Here is a 24,404-nt window from a genome sequence, read left to right on the forward strand (position 1 = left end):
CTGTGACATAGACGGTTGGTACAAATCTAAGCCCTTGCTTGTCCTTTCCATGGTCGGGGTCACACAGTCAACGGCTGATAGAAACTGGGCGGGTGGAGGGCATTCCTTGTCTGATGTAGGTACTTCTAATTCATCATTTTCTTGGGGCCATCCAGCCTCAACATTGGAAGATTTTAAGATTTTTAAAGAGACTTTGGAAATTGGATTTTTTTTTTTTAATCTGAACTATTTGGATCTTAAAATATCAGCAGCCAATTGGAAAAATATTCCCGCTCTCCAGTTGAAAATCAACTTTACTCTTGGCAAAATTTGGTGTGTGGCCTGGCTCTTTGAGACCTTGGGGTTTTGCATAGTACTTTATCTTCAGACTGTTACAATAAATCTAGGATCAAGAAACCACTGAAGGGGAACTGGGGTTTCCAGGTATGGGACCGTGTATCTGTCTGTCCCAGAGTGTGACTGGCCAGTTCATTTCGTCTTCATTGTACCAGTTTACAACTGTGTAAATCATTGCACATGTGTTCACATACATGTGTGCGTGCTAGCTTGTTTGTAACTGTTTCTAACAGCTACTGTGTTTAATTTCTTGAATTTAAGATTGTCCCTGTACTGTGTTCTCAAGCAGTGATTTGCCCTTGTTTTTCAATCAGGTGTTTTTGGTCACTGTCTGGAATTTTGAACTGTACATGATCCCCTTGGCCTTACTGCTGCTCTTTGTCTACAACTTCATCACACCCGTGAAAGGGAAGGTCGGCAGCACCCAGGACAGCCAGGTGAGCCAAGATTCCAATAATTCTGATGTTGGACTAGAGACAAATGTGTTAACAATAAGAAGCCAGCACCACCAGCACCAGATCATGACCCAAGTCCATTTGGTTTGAGCCTCGAGGAGCCACCCTGCACATATATCCAGGTTATAGTAGAGATTTTTTTTTTTTTCATTTTCAAATATGTTTTTATTGATTTCAGATAGAGTGGAAGGGAGAGGGAGAAAGAGAGAAACATCGATGAGAGAGAGAAACATTGGTCAGCTGCCTCCTGCACACCCCCTACTGGGGATTGAGCCTGCAACACGGGCATGTGGCCTTGACCCATGCCTGGGATGACACTCAACCAACTGAGCCATACCAGCCAGGGCTATAGTAGAGATCTTATGTCAGCTCTGACCTGGGCTCTTCTTTCTATAGTATCTTGCGTTTCTGAGTCTTGTCCTATTTCCTCAGGGTCAGGAGTGCCCTCTGTCCCTTGGTCACCTTTTCCATGCCAGCAGCATATGTCTATGTGCATATCTGGTTCTCCGTAAGCTGAACATTCTCAGCTACTAGAGAAAGGCCCCTTCAGGGGACACAGAGCACCTGTGAGGATGCCTCGAGCCCCTCCACCAGGCCCCCTGTGCCATGTTCACCTCTGATTGGAAGGCTCAGGGGCTTCTTGGAGGCTTGCCAACTCCCAGGGAAAGCAGAGTCTGGGTGGGCATGTGTCCCTCTGTTCTTGAGTGCTTGCTGCCAGCAGTGAATAGGTTAGTTGTCCGGTATCAGTGAGTGTCACACACCTGCTAGTTGAAGCTCATGGGCTTCTGGGAGGTATTGCATTACCAGCCCTGGAGAGATTGCTCGACGCATGCCCAGTGGTTTTATGGAGCATAGCAGCGTACTCTCTGGGTGCTTCAGAGTTGCTCCCTTTTAAGAGTATGATACTGACAAATATTTTTTCCGTGGGAACAGTGACATCTAAACAGCACGCCTGACCTTTGCAAGGTTAAGTGGAAAGGCAAGTGTCCAAGCTGAAAATAGGCCCTGGTTTTCTACTATCCAGCATTCTTTGCAAGCCACCGAACCTATGTGATGGTGAACCAACATGCCTTCACTTTGAAATATTGCAGTGATAGGATGGAAATGTACCTAGTAGAAGGACAAGATTTTAAAACCAATCTGAACCAACCCATTTGCATCCCAACGGGTACTGTGACCCCTGAACTAAAGCCAGGCACCCTACAGCCCAGATCGGGGCCTAGTTCCTCCCCTCACCTGTTCCCCCACCCACACCCCAAGCCCAAGGAAAACAAGGGCACCGTATAGAAACCTATAACTTGTTCTCGAGATTGATTATATTCAGACTAATGCATTTCTACTGTCTAATGTTTCAGTAATGGCCCCAAAGGAAAAGACAGAAATCATTACAACAATGAGCCTCGCACAAACGGAGTATGGTATTCTCAGCCTTAACGTAGCAGTTGGCTCATTTGTCAGAATGAGAACAAAACTGTTTACAGAAGGTACAACTCAGCAATGTATTTTAAAAGCTGGGCGCCTTCAAAGGGCACTCGCCTAATAGCGTTATTTATAGTAAAGTTTTATGGAGATTATGCAGATTGTTTATACTTATACCACAGAGTCCCTGAACTTTCAAAGTGTTATTTTCAAGAGTATTTAAAATATTGCATTTTTTAAAATACTAGTACTGGCCCGGCCAGCATGGTTCAGCGGTTGAGCATCGACCCGTGAACCAGGAGGTTACGGTTCGATTCCTGGTCAGTGCACATGCCTGGGTTGCGGGCTCGATTCCCGATAGGGGCATGTGGGAGGCAAGCCAATCAATGATTCTCTCCCATCAGTGTTTCTATCTCTATCCCTCTCCTTCCCTCTTTCTGAAATTAATAAAAACATATGTATATTTTAAATACATCTTTATTGATTTTAGAGAGAGGAAAGGAGAGGGAGAGAGAAACATCAATGATGAGAGTCATGGATTGGCTGCCTCCTGCTCGCCCCCTGCTGGGGATCGAGGAGCCTGCAACCCGGGCCTGTGCCCTGACCAGGAATCAAACCGCAACCTCCTGGTTCGTAGGTCGATGCTCAACCACTGAGCCACGTCAGCCTGGCAATAAAAACATATTAAAAAAATAGCACAACTCTTTAAAAAAAACATACTGGTACTTATATTATGTAGGAAAAGAATTTTTTAATATGAATGAGTTTAGCTCGCATTTGGTAATCTGCTGACATTTTATTAACAAATGTTAATAAAACATTTTATTTCAGGAGGGCACAGACGTGGATGAAGAGGAAGATGAAGAAGACAAGGTGAGTGGCCCAAGACAGACACGAAAGGGACGGAACATTAATGTCTCCGGCAGGTACCTTTCATCCAGGTTGAGTCAAATGGTATTTTTTTTTTTTTGGTACTACATAGGAACCAGTATATTTATATTTTTTGTAATTTATAAAATATATCCCTTTTTGCCCAGCTGGCATGTGGGTCAGTGTTTGAGCTTTGACCTTTGACCTGGGAACCAGGAGGTCGTGGTTTGATTCCTGGTCAGGGCACATGCCCGGGTTGCAGGCTCCTCGATCCCCAGCAGGGGGCGGGCAGGAGGCAGCCGATCAATGACTCTCATCATTGATGTTTCTCTCTCTCTCCCTCTCCCTTCCTCTTTCTGAAATCAATAAAGACATATTTAAAATATATATATATGTCCCTTTTTAACAAATATTTATTTTTGGCATTCATTTTTAAAAATGTGATGAAAGAGGCAAAATGTAAGGCATAATTGAGATAAGACAAAATGCTCCCCTGCCGGAGGCCTGTCATTGGACGCAGGCGGGGGCTCGCCGCCTCCTGGGCACAGGGAGGCAGCGCGGGAAGCGCGGGGAAATCTCCCCTCCAGGCTCCCGCCTGCGCGCTGCGGGGCCGCACCCACCCCAGAGCCTGTCACTTCCCCAGCTGTTGCTGGCACTGCTTCCAGCTATACGTCTGTGGACATCTGTCCCTTTCCTTCTCCTGGGAGCATCTCAAACCCGTTGCTTTTGTTGCTGTTACGCTCTCAGACAAACCTTCTGGAATGAAAGGGAAAAAGGGAAATGCCAAATTCGATGCTACCAGCTTCGTGGCCCCCCAGCCCCCCAGAACCTGTGGGTGCGCGGGGCGTGTGATGGTGGCATTGAGGGGGTGCTTGACGGGGAAGGAAGGGGCAAAGGGGGAACCGTAAGAATTAGCATCCAACAGAAAATGCCCAGGAAATAGAAAGGAATTTAAAAACGCCGGCTCCATGACACAAAGAGCCTTAAAATTAATCAGGAGAGCCAGATGCTTTTGCCCATTTGTAGCAAATTGAGGGGATTACAAAGCAAACCGCATTTGTTGCGTTAAAATGATCGTTCATAGCAGAATAATAAAATTAAGTAGTAAAATATTTTCTTTAAAGCGGATTGCCCTTTTTCAGAATAAAGGTCACACAGACGCAACTATCCTCTTGATGAATCGATGCGAGTGGCCTCTGAGTGACATAACTCCCTGCGCACGGGACGCGGTCATAGCGAAGCCAAAGTGCGTGAGGATCTGGTTTACCAAAGGGAGCGCGAGTCTTAATGACGGTATTTCAACGTTATTTCTCATACACACCAGGAGAAATTCTGCATTTTATTAACCAAGACTTGGAAGTGAGGAAGGTTTCTTTCTGTTTGGCCAACCCTTTTTATTTATTTTTAAATACATCTTTATTGATTTCAGAGAGAGGAAGAGAGAGAGAGAGAGAGAAACATCAATGATGAGAGTCATGGATCGGCTGCCTCCTGCTCGCCCCCTGCTGGGAATCGAGGAGCCTGCACCCCGGGCATGTGCCCTGATGGGGAATTGAACCCCGATCTCCTGGCTCATAGGTTGATGCTCAACCGCTGAGCCACACCGGCCGGACACTCTCACTTCTTTAAGGGATTTGTATCTAGAGGGATTTTCAACATTAAGACTTCTGGAGCACACATCATTCTTATACTTTTTTTTTTTTGTTTTTTTTTTTAAATATATCTTTATTGATTTCAGAGAGAGGAAGGGAGAGGGAGAGAGAGAGATAGAAACATCAATGATGAGAGTCATTGATCAATCCCACAACCTGGGCATGTGCCCTGACTGGGAATCGAACCCTGATCGCCTGGATCCCAGGTCGAAATCAACCGCTGAGCCACGCCGGCCGGGCATCTTATACGTATTTTAATCCATTATTTCTTCCCCACGTCTAGCAGCCTCCACGACCGAGGCACCCTCACCATCGACCTGCCCGCACAGGCACCGAACCGCCGCCCTCGGTGGCGCGTCCCCAGGCCTCACCCGCACGGCCCTTCTGGCTTCTGTTGAGTCTTAGACGTGACAGACCGCGCTTCTGGGAACTGTAACACACCCGGGGAGACAGGGACTGTTTACAAATTATAAACACACAGCCGTTTCCTCCCCAGCTAGGAGGAGAGAGGGAACTCCTTTCTATCCAAACTATCCATCTTGAGAGTGACACCCCTTAATCGCCAGCGCCCCTTCCCACCAAATACCATCGCAGACGAGCGGGGAGATGAAAGCGCGCCGGCCCCCTTGGCGCGGCCCTCTCGGGGGATGGACGCTTTCCCAGGTCCTGCCTGTCTCCGAGGCACAGACCAGGACGCGGTCTGGCCTCTGTCATACTTTTATTGTCTGGAACAGGGATTGTTGTAAAATGACATCACTGTAGCCTTTTGCTCCCTCCTGGTTGTGAAAGGCCCAGGTGGCGACCCGTGCTAGAAACCACATTCGACTCCGCAGTTCTGCCTTCCTGGGCCTTCAGCTGCAGCATAGAACTGTCAGGTAACTAGTTCTCTGGCTTCTAGGAAATGAATTATACAAACTAAACTTTGAGGAGAGGAACATTTTCTTTCTTATACCCGATGGGCCGCACGAGAAGTGCTTGTTACAAGTCCAGGGTGCGAGGCGCCCAGGTAACGGCCAGGTTCAGCCAACAGCAGTCGGCTGACATTTCTTATGTGGCTTAGATTCCTCATGTGGAATTCCTTGTGGGCCTTATTCGTACGGATGGATTACAGTGAAAATCGCATTAATTTTCTGCCCAGTAAAAGTCAGGAATTGAAGCACGAACCAGGAACTATTGTGTAAAACGCTGTGTTCCGTAGAGAGGAAAGGTCATGCCAAGCCATAGCCGCTTGTTTTCAACGGGGAAGGCACAAGTGCTTGCATTCGAGTTTCTTTCTTTTTCCAGCGTAGACTTTTTCAGCATCCACTATTAATATCAGGGAGGAGACATCATAGGGGCATGGCGTAATAATTTTTTTAAAAGTCTTGCTCATTGCTAGCATAAAGAAAATACACCGCGACGGCCACATTTGTGGGTTGGTGGGTGCTGAGCTCGGCTTGCAGAACAGGACTTCAGGGATCTGTCTTTTAGGGTGATCAGTGAGTTCACAATTGCCCTACAGTGTCCAGGGGGAGGAAATCACCCTTTCGTTTTAATTATGGGTGAAAAGCAGCTATAGACGTTTTAAGAAAACAGGGGCCATCTGATGTACTTTTGTTGATCCGTCGCGGCACATTTCACATCGAAAGGATGCAAACGCATATTAGACTGTATCTTTCCACAAGTTAGGACGTCATCATTAAAATGTAAGCGGTTTTTAAATCATCAGTTTAGGCAGGGCCTTCTGAGAGAAAGAAGCACGTGGCATATGTATTCAGAAGGAATTCTGGCTGAAGGTTAATCGGCATAGTCCTCTGGGTGAGGCGGGTAGGTCCACCGGGCCTCATTCCCTGAGTTTTCTTGCTTCCAGAGAGAGGAGATGACCCGAAATACCTGAACCAGGGGCGCCTGGAATTATCGGAGGAACTCTCCTCACAACCTAACAGTGAGAGTAGTTTTACTTATGATCCCTGTGCGACTTAAGAACATCCAAACCGCAGCGAGCTAGTTGGATTAGTGTTTTTTAAAACTATTGACTAAGCGGTGGTACATTAAGATGATAAAGTATGGCATTTTTAAGAAAATAAAAAGTTGAGAATATCTTTGAAGGGTGAACACTAATTGAAAATATATACACACATTTTAGAGCCCATGGAAACTACATCCCGGGCGTATTGTAGAGGACCTGCTTATGGGTAATTTTCAGGGTAAAGTAAATGGCCATTCTGATTTAACTGCTTTTAATTTAATTTAATAGGAATTTTAGTGATGAAGTAATTTAATTGCTAACATTTCTACCATACCATCTTAGTTTGGAGCCTTGAATATTAAAATGGATTCCAGCCAATTCTTAATGATGGGTGTCTGCGTGTTCAAACGAGAAGGGGTTGGCTTCCTTACTTCCTACAGTCTTTTCCCTGACACATCGGCTAGCTCCACTTCTCCTTTTCAACATGATACCTCCGTTCTTAATCGTGTTTTGGCTTCATTACCTTTAGAAGTGATCCAGAAGTGTTATTAATCTGACCTTTTGAAGCATTAGTCACCCTACTTACTTATCAGGCTCACTGATCCTGGTCCTTGTGGATTTACTGCGAGACGTCTACTGTAAGGATTTTCCTTGTTCTGTTACTCCCAAATATTGTGAAACATGATATACCAGACAGTAAATTAGATGGATTTTCTATCCTTCTGTTAGCTAATGTGCACTGTCTAACAGAATAGTCGCAGGCCCGGCCGGCGCAGCTCAGAGACTGAGCATTGACCTATGAACCAGGGGGTCACGGTTTGATCTCTGGTCGGGGCACAGGCCCGGGTTCGGGCTCGACCCCCAGTAGGGGACGTGTGGGAGGCAACCAGTCGATGACTCTCTCAGCATTGATGTCTCTCTCTCTCTCTTTCCCTCTCCCTCCCTCTCTGAAGTCAATAAAAACATACAAAAAATAAAAGATAAAAAGGAGAATACAGTCAGAGGCTCTGATTTTATAGAGTATAATACATCTAGATTTCCCCTTTGATTCTCCATTGCCTAAAATTTTTACATCATGCTAATGTAGACTGCATTGGACATTGCATCTCAATTACCCACAGGTCATTGCTTTTCTGAGGATAGTAGCTGTTTTCTTGTCTTTAGTAATGAAACGCCTTGTTTCAGTATGGTTTGCACTAAGTCCCAATTACCCAATCAGTTTAGAAGATAATTGATAGATAATTTACAAGATAATAGATAGAAAGGGAAGGGGCAACCACTTTTTTTCCTCAAGAGAAAAGTATTAACTTAATGTAAGTTATACATGACACAAAAGTAGTAATTCAAAACAAGATCATTTGGAGTAAGAATTAGTTAAGTATAATTAGGTTTAGAAATAATATTTGTAGAGTGTTTACAATTCCAGGCTGGTTTTATATGTTTCAGCTCACTCAGTACCTAAAATAAACCATGACATTAGCTCTCTCCCCATCTACAAATGAACAAACCCAAATGAAGAGAAATGAACTTGCTAGGATAGTAGCAAGACTGAAATCCAGCTCCTCTGACCTCAGTCACATTTGTTTGTGACTGTGCCACATCGTGATGGAGGAAAGATGTCATTCATGTATTGGTTTATTTTCTGCATTATTACACCTTTATGGAGTATTTTCTTTGCATGAGACCCTCTACAGGTACAAAGATTGCAACTATAAACCAGGTGCTCAAAGTCAATAATCAGAATGTGATGCTGCTTTTATCCAAGTTCGTTCATTGTGTTGGGCCGTGGAGATGAAGTGGTGGGTGAGTCAGGAAAGCTAGAGGAGCTGATGTTCGAGCCCAGGCTTAGGGTAATAAGAATTTCTTATCTCATTGCTTGGGCACGTAACTATTTTCTCTTCCACCCTTCCTTCCCCACGGCAAAGAAAACTAAAGGGCGCACAGCTCAGTCGGCAACCCCAGCTCCTCACGTTTAGCAGTTACAGTTAGAGAAAAGCACCAGCCCCCCTGCCTTGTGGTCACAGGCCTGGCATCTGTCCGTTGGCTCAGCGGAACTTAATGAAATGTTGGAGCCAAAAACGCATGTTGGTAAATACCTGTCAGCGTGGAAACGCTGTGTGTAATGAACAGATAGAGTAGTTTCAAACCACTTAGAAATTACATTGATTCGGAATCCAAACAGTCTGTTTTATATTTCCCAAAGCAGACGTACTACTGGAGAGGGAAGGGCTCTCCTGAAAGAGGGCTGATTTCCTTTCCCTCGTTGCAAAGGCATGCACCGTGGAGCTGGCTGCGTGTGTGTGTGTGTGTGTGTGTGTGTGTCCGTGTCCGTGTCCCATGCACGCACAACACATCCCATGGGAAGACGCCTGCAGACAGTTCCCAGTGCATTCAGCCAGGATCCCCAAAGAACACTTTTTAATCTCGTGTATCAGAAACACTGCGTCTTGTTCTTTGTTATGACAGATGTTGAGAGGGTTGTTTTTTTTTCATGCTAAATGCCACTCAATCTATTTCTGATGTTTATAATGTTTTCAAGTTTTCAAATTGCAGGCTTTTAATATTCGGTGGGATGAAACAGACCAAACACACTCCCGTTTGCAGTTTGAAAGTTATATTTTTGCATCTTTGCTCGAGATAGCTGACATTCCTGAGGAGATCTTGAGATAGATATTTTGCATTGCTGCCTTTTGGGACTCCTGTGCAGCTTGTGACAAATACTCAATTTTTAAGCACGGCAAAAAGAGTTTTCCTGATACGGTTAATTTTCAGGGCTGTGACTCTGGTTTTGCTTAGGTAATTAAAGAGAAAGGAGAATTTTTCCTAAGTCAGAACAGGAAGGCAGGGTTTAAAGTCACATACTGATTATAAAATTATGTCTTACTTGTAAATTGCTATGGTGTTGATTCTCTCTCACAGTCCTGTACTCACTGGAGACATGGGGAGAGCAATAGGGCCTTGAAGAAGGAAATACTTGCTTCTTGATTTATTTCATTTTTGTTTTTAAAGAAAGGACAACTCTGTTACAACACAGGCACACTTTAAAAAAATATGTTTTTATTGATTTCAGAGAGAGGAAGGGAGAGGGAGAGAGAGAGAAACATCAATGATGAAAGTCCTGGATCGGCTGCCTCCTGCACGCCCCCCACTGGGGATCCAGCCTGCACCCCGGGCCTGAGCTCTGACCGGGAATCGAACCTGCGACCTCCTGATTCATAGGTAGATGCTCAACCGCTGAGCCACGCCGGCCGGGCTGTTATTTGTTCTTAATTCAACTGTTTACAAAACTTAGCCTAAAAATTCAGGTTTTTCTTGACATTTTAGACACAAATAGACCATGAAAGCATGGTGATCTTGCCTTTATCTTTATATAACATACATGCTTAGGTTACAGAGCTGGCATTGTCATTATTTTTCTTACGACAAGGTCCACTGTATCTTTCTGTGACACGGAGGAACATTATGAAATTGCAATTCTGGATCTGAACAGTTCCCTGCTTCCCTCTCTCCCATTAGATAGCGACACTGGCTTGGCTCACAAGCTAGACCCTAAACCATGTGAATTTTACTTAGGCCTCTGTGTGTGCTCAAATTCGCAATAAGTACAATCCTTCCTTCCTCAAAACCTAAAACTATGTTGTTAGCCACAATTACATTGTTTGCCAGTGGCCATCGCTATTTTTTTTATTTTTATTACTCATTTCCCTCGAATGATCAGAAGCCTCTGATGTGAAGGAAAATGGGAGCCCAGGTGGCGGCGGGTCTGTCTCTCTGAATGAATCGCTGCTGCTCCTCGGAGGGACCCGGTGGCGGCCGCAGATGCACCGTCGCGTCTGCTAAACTGTGTTAGCGCCACATCCCCCGGTTCAATCTGAAACGTGTAAATAAAGCCAGCGTGTTGCAGACAGAACTGCCAGATAATCTCAGATAGCACAGGGGAGCAGGAGTAGACTTGTCCTGGCAGATCAGTGCTTTCGAAACCGAAATGAACCCCAGTGTTGTTTTGACTAGACCGGGGGCTGCTCACTCATCCATTTGCCTCTTTGCACCCTCGACGGCGCGGGCCTCCTGTGTGTGAAGCACCTAGAGGGTGCCAAGTCCCTTACAGAAGGGGTGGTGTTTAATTCTCCAAAAACACCCCCCCTCCCCGGTGATCTCCCTGTTCTAGATAACAAATTTGCAACTCAGGAAGGGTACGGGGCTCGCCAGGATCCCCGAGCACGTGGATGACAAGCCCAGTGGTGAAGCCAGTGGCCTCTGACGCCACGGCCTGTTATTCATGGAGCGTGCAGGCCAGTGGAGAGGGACCTCTCCCCGTGTGTGTGTGCGTTTTCCTCCTAACACCAAACTTATTAAAAAGGAAAATGACCTTGTGGGACTCATTTATTATGTTGGTGTACTAACTCAGGCCTCCTTTCCAACCAGAACGTCAGCACTTGAGTGTTTCTTGAGGGGGGGAAGGAAAACCGGTGAACTGAAGTAGGACGTTTTTATGAAACTGAACCACGTGGAGATCTGAGGCATTTTCCAAGAAATTGTTTTGACCTAAACTCTCTGCTGGTGAAAACAGGAAGCCGCTTTTGCCCTTTGGGTCAAGTTCCCCGATGCTTTCAAATCCCCCTTTATAAACTGGAACACTGACCCGGCCAGCGGAGATGGGTTTTCACCATTGCGCCCGTTCGTAGACGTTGCCGGGTTGCCGGGCATGAACTGGGTCACTCTGGTGGCCTGTCTCATTTACAATGTGAGCCCCTTAAAGAGTTCGAGCTCATAAGGGAGTGAAGGAAATAGGACTTTAAAGTTAGGGTGGAAAAGGGGAAATGGCTTGGAAGTTGGGTGGCGAAAGTGGAAACAGCGAGTGTGACTCCTGTGTGCTGGGTGGTTGGGTGCAGGCCTGCAGACCAGATGGCAAGGGGTCATTCAAACCAGAGAGGAGGTGCCAGGGGTCCCCTCTGACCTCCCGCTCTCTCTGGTCTGTCTCAGCCAAGGAGTTTCACAAACAAGGTCAGGCGCAGGGAGGGAAACTTACTTTTTGACATTTTTCCCCATATCGGTGCTTTTACCCACAGTCGCTACAGGGTGGTGGTTTCTCCCTCGCTCCACCCACGGGCCCAGTTGGATGGAACAGAGGATATAAGGATGAACTTTTTTCTTTCGCTGCACAGAAGTTTATTATAGACATGATCTCTTCATTTTAGACAGTAATTGCGCAGTAATTGAGTACAGTTCTAACCCAAGTAAAATTCTAGGTAGGAAGATAGAGTTTTGCTTGTCACTTGAGGTTGTAGGTTTCCTATAGTAGACGTAGCGACTACAGTGGTCCAGCTGGACAGGAGCTGAGAGAACCAGATAAATTCCAGGTACAGTGGACTTCATAAGCTAGAATATGGTATAAACATATTAGAAATAGTGTAAAAATTCCACTCTTTAGGGCGTCTTCTTTTATCCATTGGATTAATGTCTAAATTATTTTCAGAAGCATCCACTCCCGCACATGGCAAGACACTTTGAAGGTTTTCTATAAGCAAAGGATAATATTCTTAGGAAGCCGAGTGCCAGTTCACAGGCAGAATTAGAGACTGAGGGAGATGGACTTATATTTGCCTCCAAGGAAAAAATAGCCAACCGTCGGGCACCCTCCTTAGAAACGCACGGGGTAGGAGGCAGGCCTCAGATGGGTACCGTCTGCTGACTTCGTAGCCTGTCCCCTTCTTCTATTGCTGAGGGGCTGCCAGAGGGGGACAGACACATCCCTCAGGCCCTCAGTGGGTTTAAACAGGGTTAAAAATGCAGCAGCGTTTGACCAAGAGGTCACAGTGCCGGGAAACCATAGTATCTACATGTCCAGCGTGCCATAGGAGTTCTGTGATGGGGGTGGGGGGTCGGGGGTGGGGGGGGAGGTGAGCCAGCGGGGAACCTTGTGAAAACCAAGGAACCAGGGGCATTCAAATGGCAGGAACTGTCGTGTTGGATCAGGAGCCCCCGCCTCCGGGGGGAGGGAGCTGCTGGTCTGTGGGCTTCCGTTCATCATGATCGTGCGGGAGGCTCACCCTGAGAGTGCTCGCATCTGAACAGGCGGGCGGCGCTTTTTTCCTGGAGCCAGTGCACATTTATGTTGTGGGAAATGTGACATCTCTTAGAGTCGCTCTGTGGGTCATGACCGTGCTGTTCCATAGCACAGTCGACCCCAGTCTAGAGCAAGAGAGTAACTGAGTCAAACCTTTCTTTTCTGGTTCTCAGGAATCCGAGAAGAAGGGCATAATCGAAAGAATCTACATGGTACAGGATATTGTGTCAACAGTTCAGAACATCCTGGAGGAAGTAGCTTCTTTCGGAGAAAGAATTAAAAAGTAAGTCCCGCATTTCGGTCGTGGTGTTGGAATTAGAGCTGCCATCCCCAAGGGCAAGTAGGGGTGGGGAGGGTGAGATCAGAAAATACAGAAACCAAAAGCAGAAGCAATAGTGTCAGGCAAACCCTGCGAACTTTGGGGGGTCTGCTCTTTGGGCTTGTCAGTCGCACCGTTGGGCAGTGCCTCAGAACTGGGGCGACCATATGGCCCAACTTACACCAGCCATCCCAGTGTGATGATTAACGGCATCTTCATTCACTCTCTAAAAGATCCTGGACTGGGTGAGAAACTAGATGGAAAAAATAGATGACCCTGGCCGGCCAGTGTGGCTCAGAGGTTTAGCATCAACCTCTAGGATCCAGGAGGTTGAGGTTCGATTCCCAGTCAGGGCACAGGCCAGGGTGCGGGCTCCTCGATCCCCAGCAGGGGGCGTGCAGGAGGCAGCCGATCCATGACTCTCATCATTGATGTTTCAGCTCACTCTCCACACCCTTCCCTCTCTCTGAAATCAATAAATATATATATATGTGTGTGTGTGTATATATATATATATATATTTACAAATAGATGATCCTATTTACAAATAAGAAGGGAAAGCAAATATGCTTTAATGGAGTCTTTTTCGTCTGAACCACAGGCCTTCAAAACTGTTTAACAAAAACGTGACGGTAGAAAGTCGTGAAGTGAGGAGGAGGGCGTCATCATCCTTCATTCATTCCCTCCTTCAACTACCGGTTTTTGAGTTTCAGGCACCGACTGGGTCTGAGGATGAGAAATGCGTCCGTAGCAATAACGGCAGCATTCGCTGATGTCATGCGCCGGCCGGACAGCGTCTGGGCCCTTCGCACATAGCAGCTTCTTTAGGGAGTCACTTGGAGGAATGGGTCCAGTGATTCCAATACCCCTGTGGAGTAAGGACCCGTAATATCCCCACTTTACACTGATGAACCACGTCACCCCAGGTGACACAGCTAGTAAGCCATGGAGCTCGGAGGTGGTCCAATGAGGGAGGACAGTCATAACGTGATTACAGTTCAGGAGCATCGATGCTAGATGGAGGTGGACGTGATGTTGGGGGGGCCTGACCAGCCCAGAAGGAGGTGTAGGAGGGAAACAGAGGGCGGTTCTAACAAAGCAACCGTTTGTCAGCTTCTCCGAGAATCGGGAGAGATAGCTGGGCACAGGCTGGATGAGTGGGGGCCTCAGTAGGTGCAAATCGTTGGGCCAAGGCTCAGTGCCCAAGGCCACGCTAGACGCAGGGACGCGTAGGTGAGGCCACGTGCCTGTGCCCTAGGCGATGGCAGTGGAGCCCTGGAGGTGGGGCAGATCATCTGGGGACTTGAGTGGATTGACAGAAATCAGTGGAACAAGCAAACTGAGGGAGGGAGGTAACTGCAGCAGGGAGGGACGGGAGGCCGTGGCGTGGGGGCAAGACCGAGGCAGGAAGGCCGTGCCTTTGGTAAAACCGTCCCCATGGCTGAACGTCTCTAACAGACAAATGTGGCCGTTGTGCAGCCGATAACGATGAAGGAAATGTGTCTGGCGGGAGAGGAGGCGGCGTGATTGAAAAAGGGCCCCGCTCCGCAGAGCTTTGAGGGCCACTGTGCCCGGCGCAGCTGCGGTGGCCCCGTCTGAGACGTATTTTGGGCCATGAACAGGGCACTGTTCTGCCCAGCTGCGGCACAGGAAGGCTGCGCTCCTATTAATTCTCTGGCCATTCATTATTACAGTGACCTTAATGTCCCCGCTGGCCATTCAAGAGGGATGTCGCGTGTAACTCTGCTGGAATTCCATTGTAATTCACTGCTTAGGGACCAGGAAAACTTACACCCAACTGCCGGCCACCAGCAGATAAATAGCCTCACATAAAACCCCGAGAGCAAGGCTCCGCCAACGGGCCGGCCTTGGCACGCAGTGAACTGTATTTTCTTGTTTCTACCTGCTCTAATGTACAGGTTTCAAAGGTGCGGAGAGATCAGGCTAACGTGAGCCAATATGCTGCATCCGTATGGTCCCAGGCGGCAGGCAGGGTGTCGGAAGAGTGATTTATATGTCCTGTCATCCTGCAGTGGTGGCTCCAACCCTCGCGTCCTTGAGCGGTTGGGGGAATGTCCACAGAGGAGATGATATTAAGGTGGACCTAGGACAGGGAAGTGCCTGAGCAAATGTTCCAGAGGAAGCCTTCGAAGGGACACCCTTAGGGACTGGAGCTTCTCTGGCGAGGAAGTGAGGTTAAGAAAGACGAAGTAGGCCTGGCCGGCGTGGCTCAGTGGTTGAGCGTTGACCTGTGAACCAGGAGGTCACTAGTTCGATTCCCAGTCAGGGCACCTGCCCGGGTTGCGGGCTCGATCCCCAGCCGGGGGCATGCAGGAGGCAGCTGATCAATGACTCTCATCATTGATGTTTCTGTCTCTCCCTCCCTTCCTCTCTCTGAAATCAATAAAAACATAGTTAAAAGAGAAATAAATGGGTCAGTAGACACATATGTGAAGAAGAAGAGATACTCCGGGCCCTCAGAGGCCTGCTCCGGGGCATTGGATTGGCGGACCATTTTCTAGGATTGTGCACGATTTCCACAGTGCCTTCAATTTCCCATTCCGCGTTCAACGTCTCCATTCCCACCCGTGTCACAGCAGGCAACAGACACAATTCAGGGAGCCAAGGCCCTGCGAACACATGTCGTAACTTCGCCTACGTTGTCTGTGGGTTGGTCACGGTTTACAGTCAAATCGTCCCGGCCCATTTCAGGGCATTATTTAGCTTCTGTTGTAAATTAGTCTGGACATGCTAACTGTGTTATTAGAAAACATGGAAGGACCATAATAATATCCTTTCTTTCCTAAATATCTACTAGCAGCCGTGTGGTAATTGAGATAAATATTGGGTTTGAAACGACCTACACGACCTTGAGTTTTGAAGATCTCCGTGTGCGGAGCCATGGTGACAACATTGCAGTTTTTATCTGCTTTCGAGAGCCACAGCCTCCCCTTTGGAGCTGCGGGTTGGGGAAGCTCAGGGGCGGTGGATCTGGAATGTTTTCCCGGGGCCCGATCTTTCCTGCAGACGTTCACCTCTCGGTTTTCAAAGACAGTTTTCCAATAGACTGTCTTCATTTAACGTGACCCGATCAACCCGTGTAGCTGTCCCAGCCCTGTGGACGGTGACCTTGGTGTGTTTCTCCGCAGCACGTTTAACTGGACGGTGCCGTTCCTCTCCTTCCTGGCCTGCTTGGTGCTGGCGGCCGCCACCGTCGCTCTGTACTTCATCCCCCTTCGGTACATCGTTTTAATCTGGGGTAAGTGTTGCTAGCCGTTGGCCCCAGGTAAGAACCAAAGACTCATTTTTAAAGCAGGACTCTAACCTTGAAATGCGCTCCTGTCGGCGATTAAACACGAGGTGAAGGAAAGCACGTAGGCGACCAAACTCTCAGGACCTCCCGGACGGGGCCGGTTGCCTGAACGATCAGCGTGGCTATCGGAAGGCCTGTTGCCCAACTGGGGTCAAATAAAAATGGGATTGTCCCTGTGATTTCCCTTCCGCTCTCACAGCCATAAATTCTCTTGAATAATGTGTTGTTGTGGCCCAGTAACTTTCAGGATACGCTGTTATTCGAACAGTGAGCAGACACCTGCGCTGTGCCCCTGATTTTATGTAAAAGTAGCCAGGTTGCTCCTGACACTTGATCTCTTCTGCAGGAAAAAATAACCCAACCCAGCGCTTAAATCCAGAGGCGTTGGGGGCAAGGGAGGGCCTCCCAGTGATTCCCTGAGCAGTGCCAGAAAGGAGGGGGAACTGTTACTTGCCAGGGGACGTGGTGCGCCCATGTCCAGTTTAGCTGCTTTAAAAAAGTAGAAACAAAAAAAACGGCCAACTTGGAATAAATGTCACGGCTTGATTTGCTACTCCAGCTAGCGCCTGGACAAAATACGAGCAGCTCCGCGAATACTGGCGACTGCTGCCGGGTGGGTGGGCTCTGGGTTGATGTAAGGAGGGCCCGTCGCAGGAAATTAAGTCGCAGAAACCACCCGCCTTTCCCCGCGAGGGCCCGTGACGGCTCCGGTTTTCCGTGACTCGCTCCTGTGACTGCTGCTGAGTCTTCAGACATCGTCACTATTGGGGAGCTCCGGATAGTCAGCGGTTCAGAGAGGCTGCGAATACAAGAGACCCCTACGAGGTGCACTTACCTTTAAGCAAAAGCCGAGAGCGTGCAAATGCGGGATAAAGCCACAGCCTTTCAAAAAAGATTAACTGCAGACCTTTTCAAAGAGAAAAGCCACAGGGGTAGAATCCTGATGTCAAAGGCAGCCAAACCTAGACGCGCAGAAATGGGAAAAGTCAGAGGAAGATAGAACAGCCCTTAAAGTCTCAGAAGGAGCAGGATTTTAGGAGAACAGGGCCCGTTCAGCCTCTGTTCTGTGCGGGAGAACCATGACTTACCCAAGTTTGTATCTCTGTCTGTTAGCACAATAGCTCTTGCGTGGAAGGCCCTCAGTATCTGATCCATGAGCAGGGACCTTCCGCCCCGCCTCCCCGACCCCCACCCACGCACTGCAGTCACCCACATACTTAAATATCTGAAAACTGCGTTACAATTCTGTTTCAGGCACTTATTCCCTAGTGGCCACACGCGCAGAGCAGTCACGCGATGTTTCCTCTCTCTGATTCTCTGCACGTGATTTTTTTTTTTTTCATTTTAAACCGGCGGGCCCATTCCACGCCACTGATCTGTTCTCTATGATCTGAGAACATTAAACGATAGTGTCCCTTGGTGTTTGGATCTCACTTCCCTTTTTTTTTTTGGCTAAAAAATAAATAAAAACTCACAGCAGAAATGCCCTCTGTCTATCTGAATCGTTTTGGTTAACAATCTAAAAATTTAGATGTGTGATCACAGGCCTGGCAGCGATCCGCCGGCTCCGGCATCCTGCCTTTTGTGTTTTCTTGGTGTATTGTCATTATAGTAATGACGGAACCTGCCTCCGCTGCCGGGGGATTTCAGATCACAGAATCCTCTCGCCTATCGGCCCAGTGTGATCCTTCCACCAACCTGGGAAACTACGGAGGGCAGGTCTTTACGAGTCACATTTTAATAGAGAAATCGGAGGCACGGGAAGGTTAAGTGACCGGTATGAAGTCACACAACTAATGCCTGGTACAGGCCAGTGTTACTCCTGCTCCGTAACCCTGCTCCTGGCGCCTTAGGGGTGACCAAGGGTTGCGTGATCCCCGTGTGACACTGGGACTCCGGGTTCCGTATGCTCTTTTTTCTAACGAAGTTTTTCCAACATAGACAATCTCCGTGCATGGCGGGCTACTGTGCAGGTTTATAATATTCTCAGTAACTAAGAATGTGGTGTTTTGATCGGCTGTGCTATTTCCCCAGCCGTGCTGTTCATTGTAAAGGCTCCAGATGCGCACACTATATATAATTAACAATAGGAGATATATCTTTTCTCAGTGTGTCTTTGTCTCCCTTTATCATTTTTGCCTCGTCTGTTTCCTTTAGCCAGAAAGCCCATGCTGCAATTAATGTCTTTAGAATAACGCAGCGAGCGTATCTCTGTTTAAAGCTATGCTGCGGGGAACTTGAGCTAGAAGCATAGAGCTTGCTGTGGGGGTGGAGGGGAGACAGTGCAGCCCTGACTTGGGGGACGGGGGGTCATTTGCAAGAAGCCTTCCCCAGCCCGACCACCAGGTTTCCACTTGCCCGTGGACCTTGGCCGCCTGCCGTTTGCAAAGCAGATGTAAACTCGATGCTCTCTAAGGAAATGCCCGGAGGTTGGCCTAGTGTCAGGTCCAGTGCCCCCCCCTTAGATGATGAAAGTGAATCGGAGTCAATGAAATTAGAAAAACAGCAAACCTTGTCTGTGTTGGGAACCGTGAAACAGTTAAATGGCACCTTGGATGCGGGATAGGAGCCAGTCAGGGCCCACAGCTCAGGCGAGAATTCATTCGGCATCCCCGAAATTAATAAGACCGTCAGCCTGGACCCTTGTTAACCAGGTTCTCTGTGGCAGAATTTTAAGTTTTTTGCTTCTAAAACTCAGCGTGAAAGAGGGTTGACATGTGGTGAAAAGAACACTATTTATGAGTCCCGGATATAGGCAAGGGGCAGAGTAGGGGACAGAAGGTGGACAGAAGGTCCCCTCTGAAGGGGACACCGTGGACAGATCCCACGGTGCGGCCACCAAATCCACCGTAAACACCGAATGCCTCTGATCGTCACTGTCCCCGGCCGAAATTAGCAAGGACCCCATTGCCGACACCGACCCACGCACCGGCGCTGCGGTCCATAAATTAAGCCAGCAGCCGCGGGAAGATAATTTTCCAATAATAACTTTTCACAGTTTCCTGCAGCCTCAAAGTACAACCAACATGTCAAGCTCTGTTCTGCTGAGAGAGAGGAGAAACCTGTGAAAATGAGCTGGAGGGGGGGAGATAGATTCCTGCAGCCTCTTTTTAACAACAACAAAAAAACCCCCCTCCAGCCCTGCACCTCCCACGGCTGCACGTGGTCCGGAACCCCCAAGCAGAGACTTGTTGGGGCTGATCAAGGTCTTTTCCCATCTGGGACATTTATTTCCCCGGAGTGGAGGCTGTTAATCAGCGAGGCCCAAAAACACCAGTGAGCCCCGCAGTTTCCCTGTGTGTTCCTGCCGCCCCGCTGCTGGGATTGTAATGGGATTTTCACAGCTGAAGAAGGCAGAGCCCCTGTCCGACAGTCCCCCCTTCCTTCCTTCCATCCTTCCTTCCAGAAAAGGCATTTGTGAATGAGCCCACGTGACAGCAACGGGGGCATGGCTTGAGGTCTAGTAATTGTTTTCACACTAATTTTTACTTGTGAATGCCCCTCTCTGCCAGGCGGGCGACTTTTATAGATAGATAGGTAGATAGACAGACAGACAGACAGACAGACAAAGAGATCTCCCCGTGTTTCTATTTTCCAGGCATCAATAAATTTACTAAGAAGCTTCGCAATCCCTATGCCATCGACAATAATGAGCTCCTAGACTTCCTCTCCAGGGTACCCTCTGATGTTCAAAAGGTACGTAACGAGGGGGTCACCACCAGCGGGGGGCCCCAACGCGGAAGCCTGGCCAGCCCCGGAGCCCGAGGAGCCCGAGGCTGTGCCAGTGTGAGTAATTGAGATTACGAATCGGAAAATCCTTCAAGAGGCCTGGCTTGCAGGGAGGTGGCAGGAAAACCTTTGTGCCAAGCGTGAGATGATTGGGGACAATTATCCTGAAAAAGGGCCACCTGAGAACGATCTGGAGCTCACACTGCGCGGCTGTAATGCAGTGGCATTTGTCCCCCGTTTTGATTGCCTGCCCCCCCCCCAAAGAGGGTAAGACAGGCTCAGTGAGTGGGAGAGCGGGGGGTCCGAAGCCGGGGGAGGCTGGCTTTTTATGGGAAGCAGGGGATCGGAGGATTATTCGCTTTACTCTTGTCTGCTCCGATTACCTCCTAGGCCTCCCTTCTGTCTCTTCCCTCTGAAGATTTAGGGATGCTTAGGGCGAAGTCCCCACTCCCTGTAACACACAGAGAGGCAAGGGACAGCGTGAAATAATTTGAGATCAATCAGAAGTATTATTCCCGGGTAATGGCCGCTTAGTCCAGCGCCGTCCTGTTTCTGTGGATACAGAGATTAAGTGAGTCAACAGTGTCGGGAAGCGGCCTGATCTGGGCCCCCACAGATCCGGCTGCTGCAAACTGCGGGGCAGGCGACGGTTTCTATGGCAGAAGATAGGGATCTTAGAGCCAGCGGACGGGAGGCCGTGGCATGGATGGCGTCACCGTGATCAAAGAAAGTCACAGCTCTTTATGACCCCAGAGGACCCCAAGGCAAACGTCAGTCTCCATCCTTGGTTTCTTGGGAGCCCTGGGTGGATTTCCAGGCCGTGGGGCTGAAGGACCCTAGAGTCTCTTCCCCTTCATTCCACGTTCTAGAGGTTAAAATAGACTCCGCGATGCTGTGTCCCTTTGACCTCCCTTTTGATATAGTTACCTATTAAAATGTGTTCTCGAACTGTGAATGTACTGTTAACATTTGCATTGCGTGAGTATAAAATAGCCGCCTGGCCGTGGCTGCTTTTGCTTTCAAGATTGGCCGGTACGTCACCCCCTGCTCCCCGGGGGCCACCTTCACAAAACACTCCGTGGAAGGCGTGTTTTTCCCACGTATCTGCTTTTGACCAAGTGGAGCGCAGCTGATGTGATGGGTCCTGATGTCCCCGGGGAGTTTGGCACAAATGCTCAAAGTGATGAGCACATGGGGTCTGTAGTACCATACTTTATTTTAGTTTTTTAAAATATGCGTTTATTGATTTCAGAGAGAGGAAGGGAGAGGGGGAGTAGGGGGCCTCCTGCTCGCCCCCTACTGGGGATCGAGCCCACAACCCGCACATGTGCCCTGACCGGGAATCGAACCTCGATCTCCTGGATCCTAGGTTGATGCTCAACCGCTGAGCCACGCCGGCCGGGCTGCGATATGATACTTTAACTAAAGCCACTCCGGAGCACAACAAAAGGACATTCCAGGAAGATTCACAGCGTGTCAGATCCTCCCTGTATCGGCAAGAGCACTTTCTGATAACACAACAGACAGCTTGCCACTGGGGACTCCCCTGGGGTTCATATTTATCACAGATGTTTTAGCCATTCCATTGGAAAGGAAATTCATTTTTAAGAGAAATCTATATAAGTCTGGGGCCAGTATCAATTTCATCATTATTTCCCTCTCTGGCAAAATAAATGTATATAATTTGCAGAGATCCCCCCCCAAGATTTTAGATATTTTTAAATGAATCATTCCTGGTAAGTTGCTGTATCATATACTAAGATAAACATTCCCAAGAGGCTGTTAATAAGCTTCGTTATGGTGGGAAAGGGGCACACGCAGGACCAGAATCCTCCAGCCGTGCCCAGGGCAGGTAGAACCCCGTGCATCTCATTAGAAAAAAAATCTGCTTTTAATATTTGGGTTTCAAGAAATGATGCATGACTTCTCAAATCCTTCCTGTAATTAATCCCCCCATGTTCCCGTGTTTAGAGAATGATTCATTACCTTTGAACCCTCCTTCCTTTGCCTCGGCTTGTCCTTGGGGAGCCATTAACGCACACTGTGGCGAGCTAGGGTTACCCAGCCGCCGGCCTCACGTCTGTTTTCACAGGTGCAGTACACGGAGCTGAGGCCCTGCAGCAGCCAGAGCCCCCTTCGGAAGAAACGCAGCGCTCTCTAGGACGCGCCCGCCCTGGACCCCAGCGCCCCATCCTGGGGTCGGGGGATTAGCCCTTCCGTGGACCCGTGGCGTCACTCCGACGTGCGCGGTGTGGGGTGCCCTCCCTGTGCTCCCCCCTTCTTTAAGCGCGGATGCACACGCACACAGACACGTGCACACGCGCACGCGGGAGTGTCCCGGTTGCACAGCGGGGGAGCCCCGCAGAAGGAGACGGTCCGGAGACTGAAAGACTATCAGCCCTTCTCACGTAGGAGACGAAGCAGCGAGGCTGCCACGGGTCTGGGCACCCTCCTTGAGAGCAGCCAGGGGACCACTGGGACTCCAGGGTGACCTTGAACCTGTTTTCGCGCCTCCAGCGGCAGATTCTCATTAAGATTCACTGGTTTCCACTCTCCACCCCCACACTCCTTTCAGATCATTGTCCGTGTGAGTCCGTTTTTTTCCCTCTGAGCTAACAAGTCTCTGATAGACATCATCTACCCAAGTAATGCGTCTTATATAAGCAAATTTTTAAATAATTACCGGATTCGCCCAGATCTTGGGGAACCGTTCAGCTGTGATCCCCGAAGACCTGGATGTAAAATTTCAGTAAAGTCTTTGGTGCTGGGAACCAGCCTGTATCAGGGCCCGTTGCCCACTGCTGGCGATGGATGCCCCAGGAAGGCCCCGAGGGAGCACTCATCCGAGTTCACAAAAGTATTTGGTTGCCTTAAAACACCGTTTCTTCCCATTTTACTCTCTGCTCATTTCCAAAATGCCAGCTTTACAGCTTCAGGAGGGGCAGGGAATGAATGAAGGAACTCAGAGTATTTAGAAAGATCAAGACTGGGGAGCAGGGGACTAACAAGTGGGGCTGCTTACCCCGTGGTCATAGTCACTTCATTTGCCCGCATTTTTAGGCAGAAAGTAAAAATATCGTAGTGGCCCAGCTTCATCTTCTGTTCCTGTTAGGGGTAAAGTAAGCTGCCCACAATAAAATTAGATCTCAGAGCCCCTTTCCTAGACAAGTACCACTTCCTTCGAGAATGTCTGTCTCCTACAGGCCCCAGCATTTCACAGTAACACACCCGCCCCCCCCCAAGTAAAAATTCCAGTTTTGTGCATATCTATGATATGAAATTTTCTTTCTTTTCAGATGACATGTAAGTTGTATAGACTGCATTTTGTTGACACATCCTTTGTATGTGCTGTTATATCTATATATAATATATGTATTGTAAAGAAAAGTTGAGGGGAAAAGATCTGATTTAATAGTGAGTTTTACTCTGTTCCCCTCCCCCCCCGTTTGTAATTTAATAATCTTCAAACAAAATGTTTATGAAAAATGCCAAAGATTCTAAACCTTATCACGCCGTGTCTGTTTTTCTTCATATTGCATCTTCCTGGGTTGCTTTCGGCTGAGCCAGATTTCTGCATGATTTGATTTACTTCAAGTTAATGAAGCTGGCTGGAAAAGAGTCTTGCAGAAATTATAAAAGCTCCAGTAAATCTCTTAGTTGTACATACAATAGATACCCGAGAACCTCTTTTGTTAAACCAGTTTCTCAGTCTTCTGTATAAACAATGCCTCATTGTCTCACTCCCAACTATCGTTGGGTTTATCACAGTCTATCATTTTGTAAGGACCTAAGTAAGACTTTTTTAAACAGACATGTGAGATCTGATCAGTCATTTGAATGAAAACTTTCAGCAGCAAAACAACCCCTTATTTATTTCAAAGGGGAACCAATACTCTATTGCCATTCTCTTTCTATAGAATTTCAAAATGAAATAATTCTCCTGACAAGAAGGCGTCATTAGCTGGCCTGTTTCTTCTGTATTCTGATGACATTCCCAGCGTTCACTTTAGGCCCACAAACAGCCACTGGGACGCTGGGGCTGGACCGAGTCTACCTTTAATAAGCTGCGTATGGAAAACAGTTGTTAATCGATTAAGTAGACACTGGACATTAAAACTGAATGTCAGTTGTAAGTGGAATGTGAAGGTTTATACAAGTCCTGAGAAACTTCTACTGGAGGGTCATTTAACATTGTGTAAGCGCCGGGAGTCATTTTCAACAACAAACCCAAAGGAGACGGTTCCTACACAGTTTTAGTGCATGGGAAATTCAGTTTTATCAATCACCAGTTGTTTT

General features: G+C 48.0%; 1 protein-coding gene across 2 annotated transcripts in view; it reads left to right on the forward strand.

The window, feature by feature from the left end:
* MCTP2 (multiple C2 and transmembrane domain containing 2) overlaps positions 1–23,615 on the forward strand; it is a 95,574-nt gene extending 71,959 nt beyond the window's left edge. The window contains exons 17-22 of one of the 2 annotated variants that reach the window (XM_081124405.1): positions 651–773; positions 3,042–3,083; positions 12,921–13,030; positions 16,216–16,325; positions 19,978–20,075; positions 22,201–23,615. In XM_081124405.1, coding sequence (XP_080980531.1) covers positions 651–773; positions 3,042–3,083; positions 12,921–13,030; positions 16,216–16,325; positions 19,978–20,075; positions 22,201–22,269 — 552 coding nt within the window. In that variant the 3' untranslated portion in view covers positions 22,270–23,615. The remainder of the gene's footprint in view (positions 1–650; positions 774–3,041; positions 3,084–12,920; positions 13,031–16,215; positions 16,326–19,977; positions 20,076–22,200) is intronic. The other variant, XM_081124406.1, reaches the window with a different exon arrangement.
* The last annotated feature ends 789 nt before the right edge of the window (positions 23,616–24,404 follow it).

This window comes from Miniopterus schreibersii (genome assembly GCF_964146895.1).
Source record: "Miniopterus schreibersii genome assembly, chromosome: 22".
Lineage (NCBI taxonomy): Eukaryota > Metazoa > Chordata > Mammalia > Chiroptera > Miniopteridae > Miniopterus > Miniopterus schreibersii.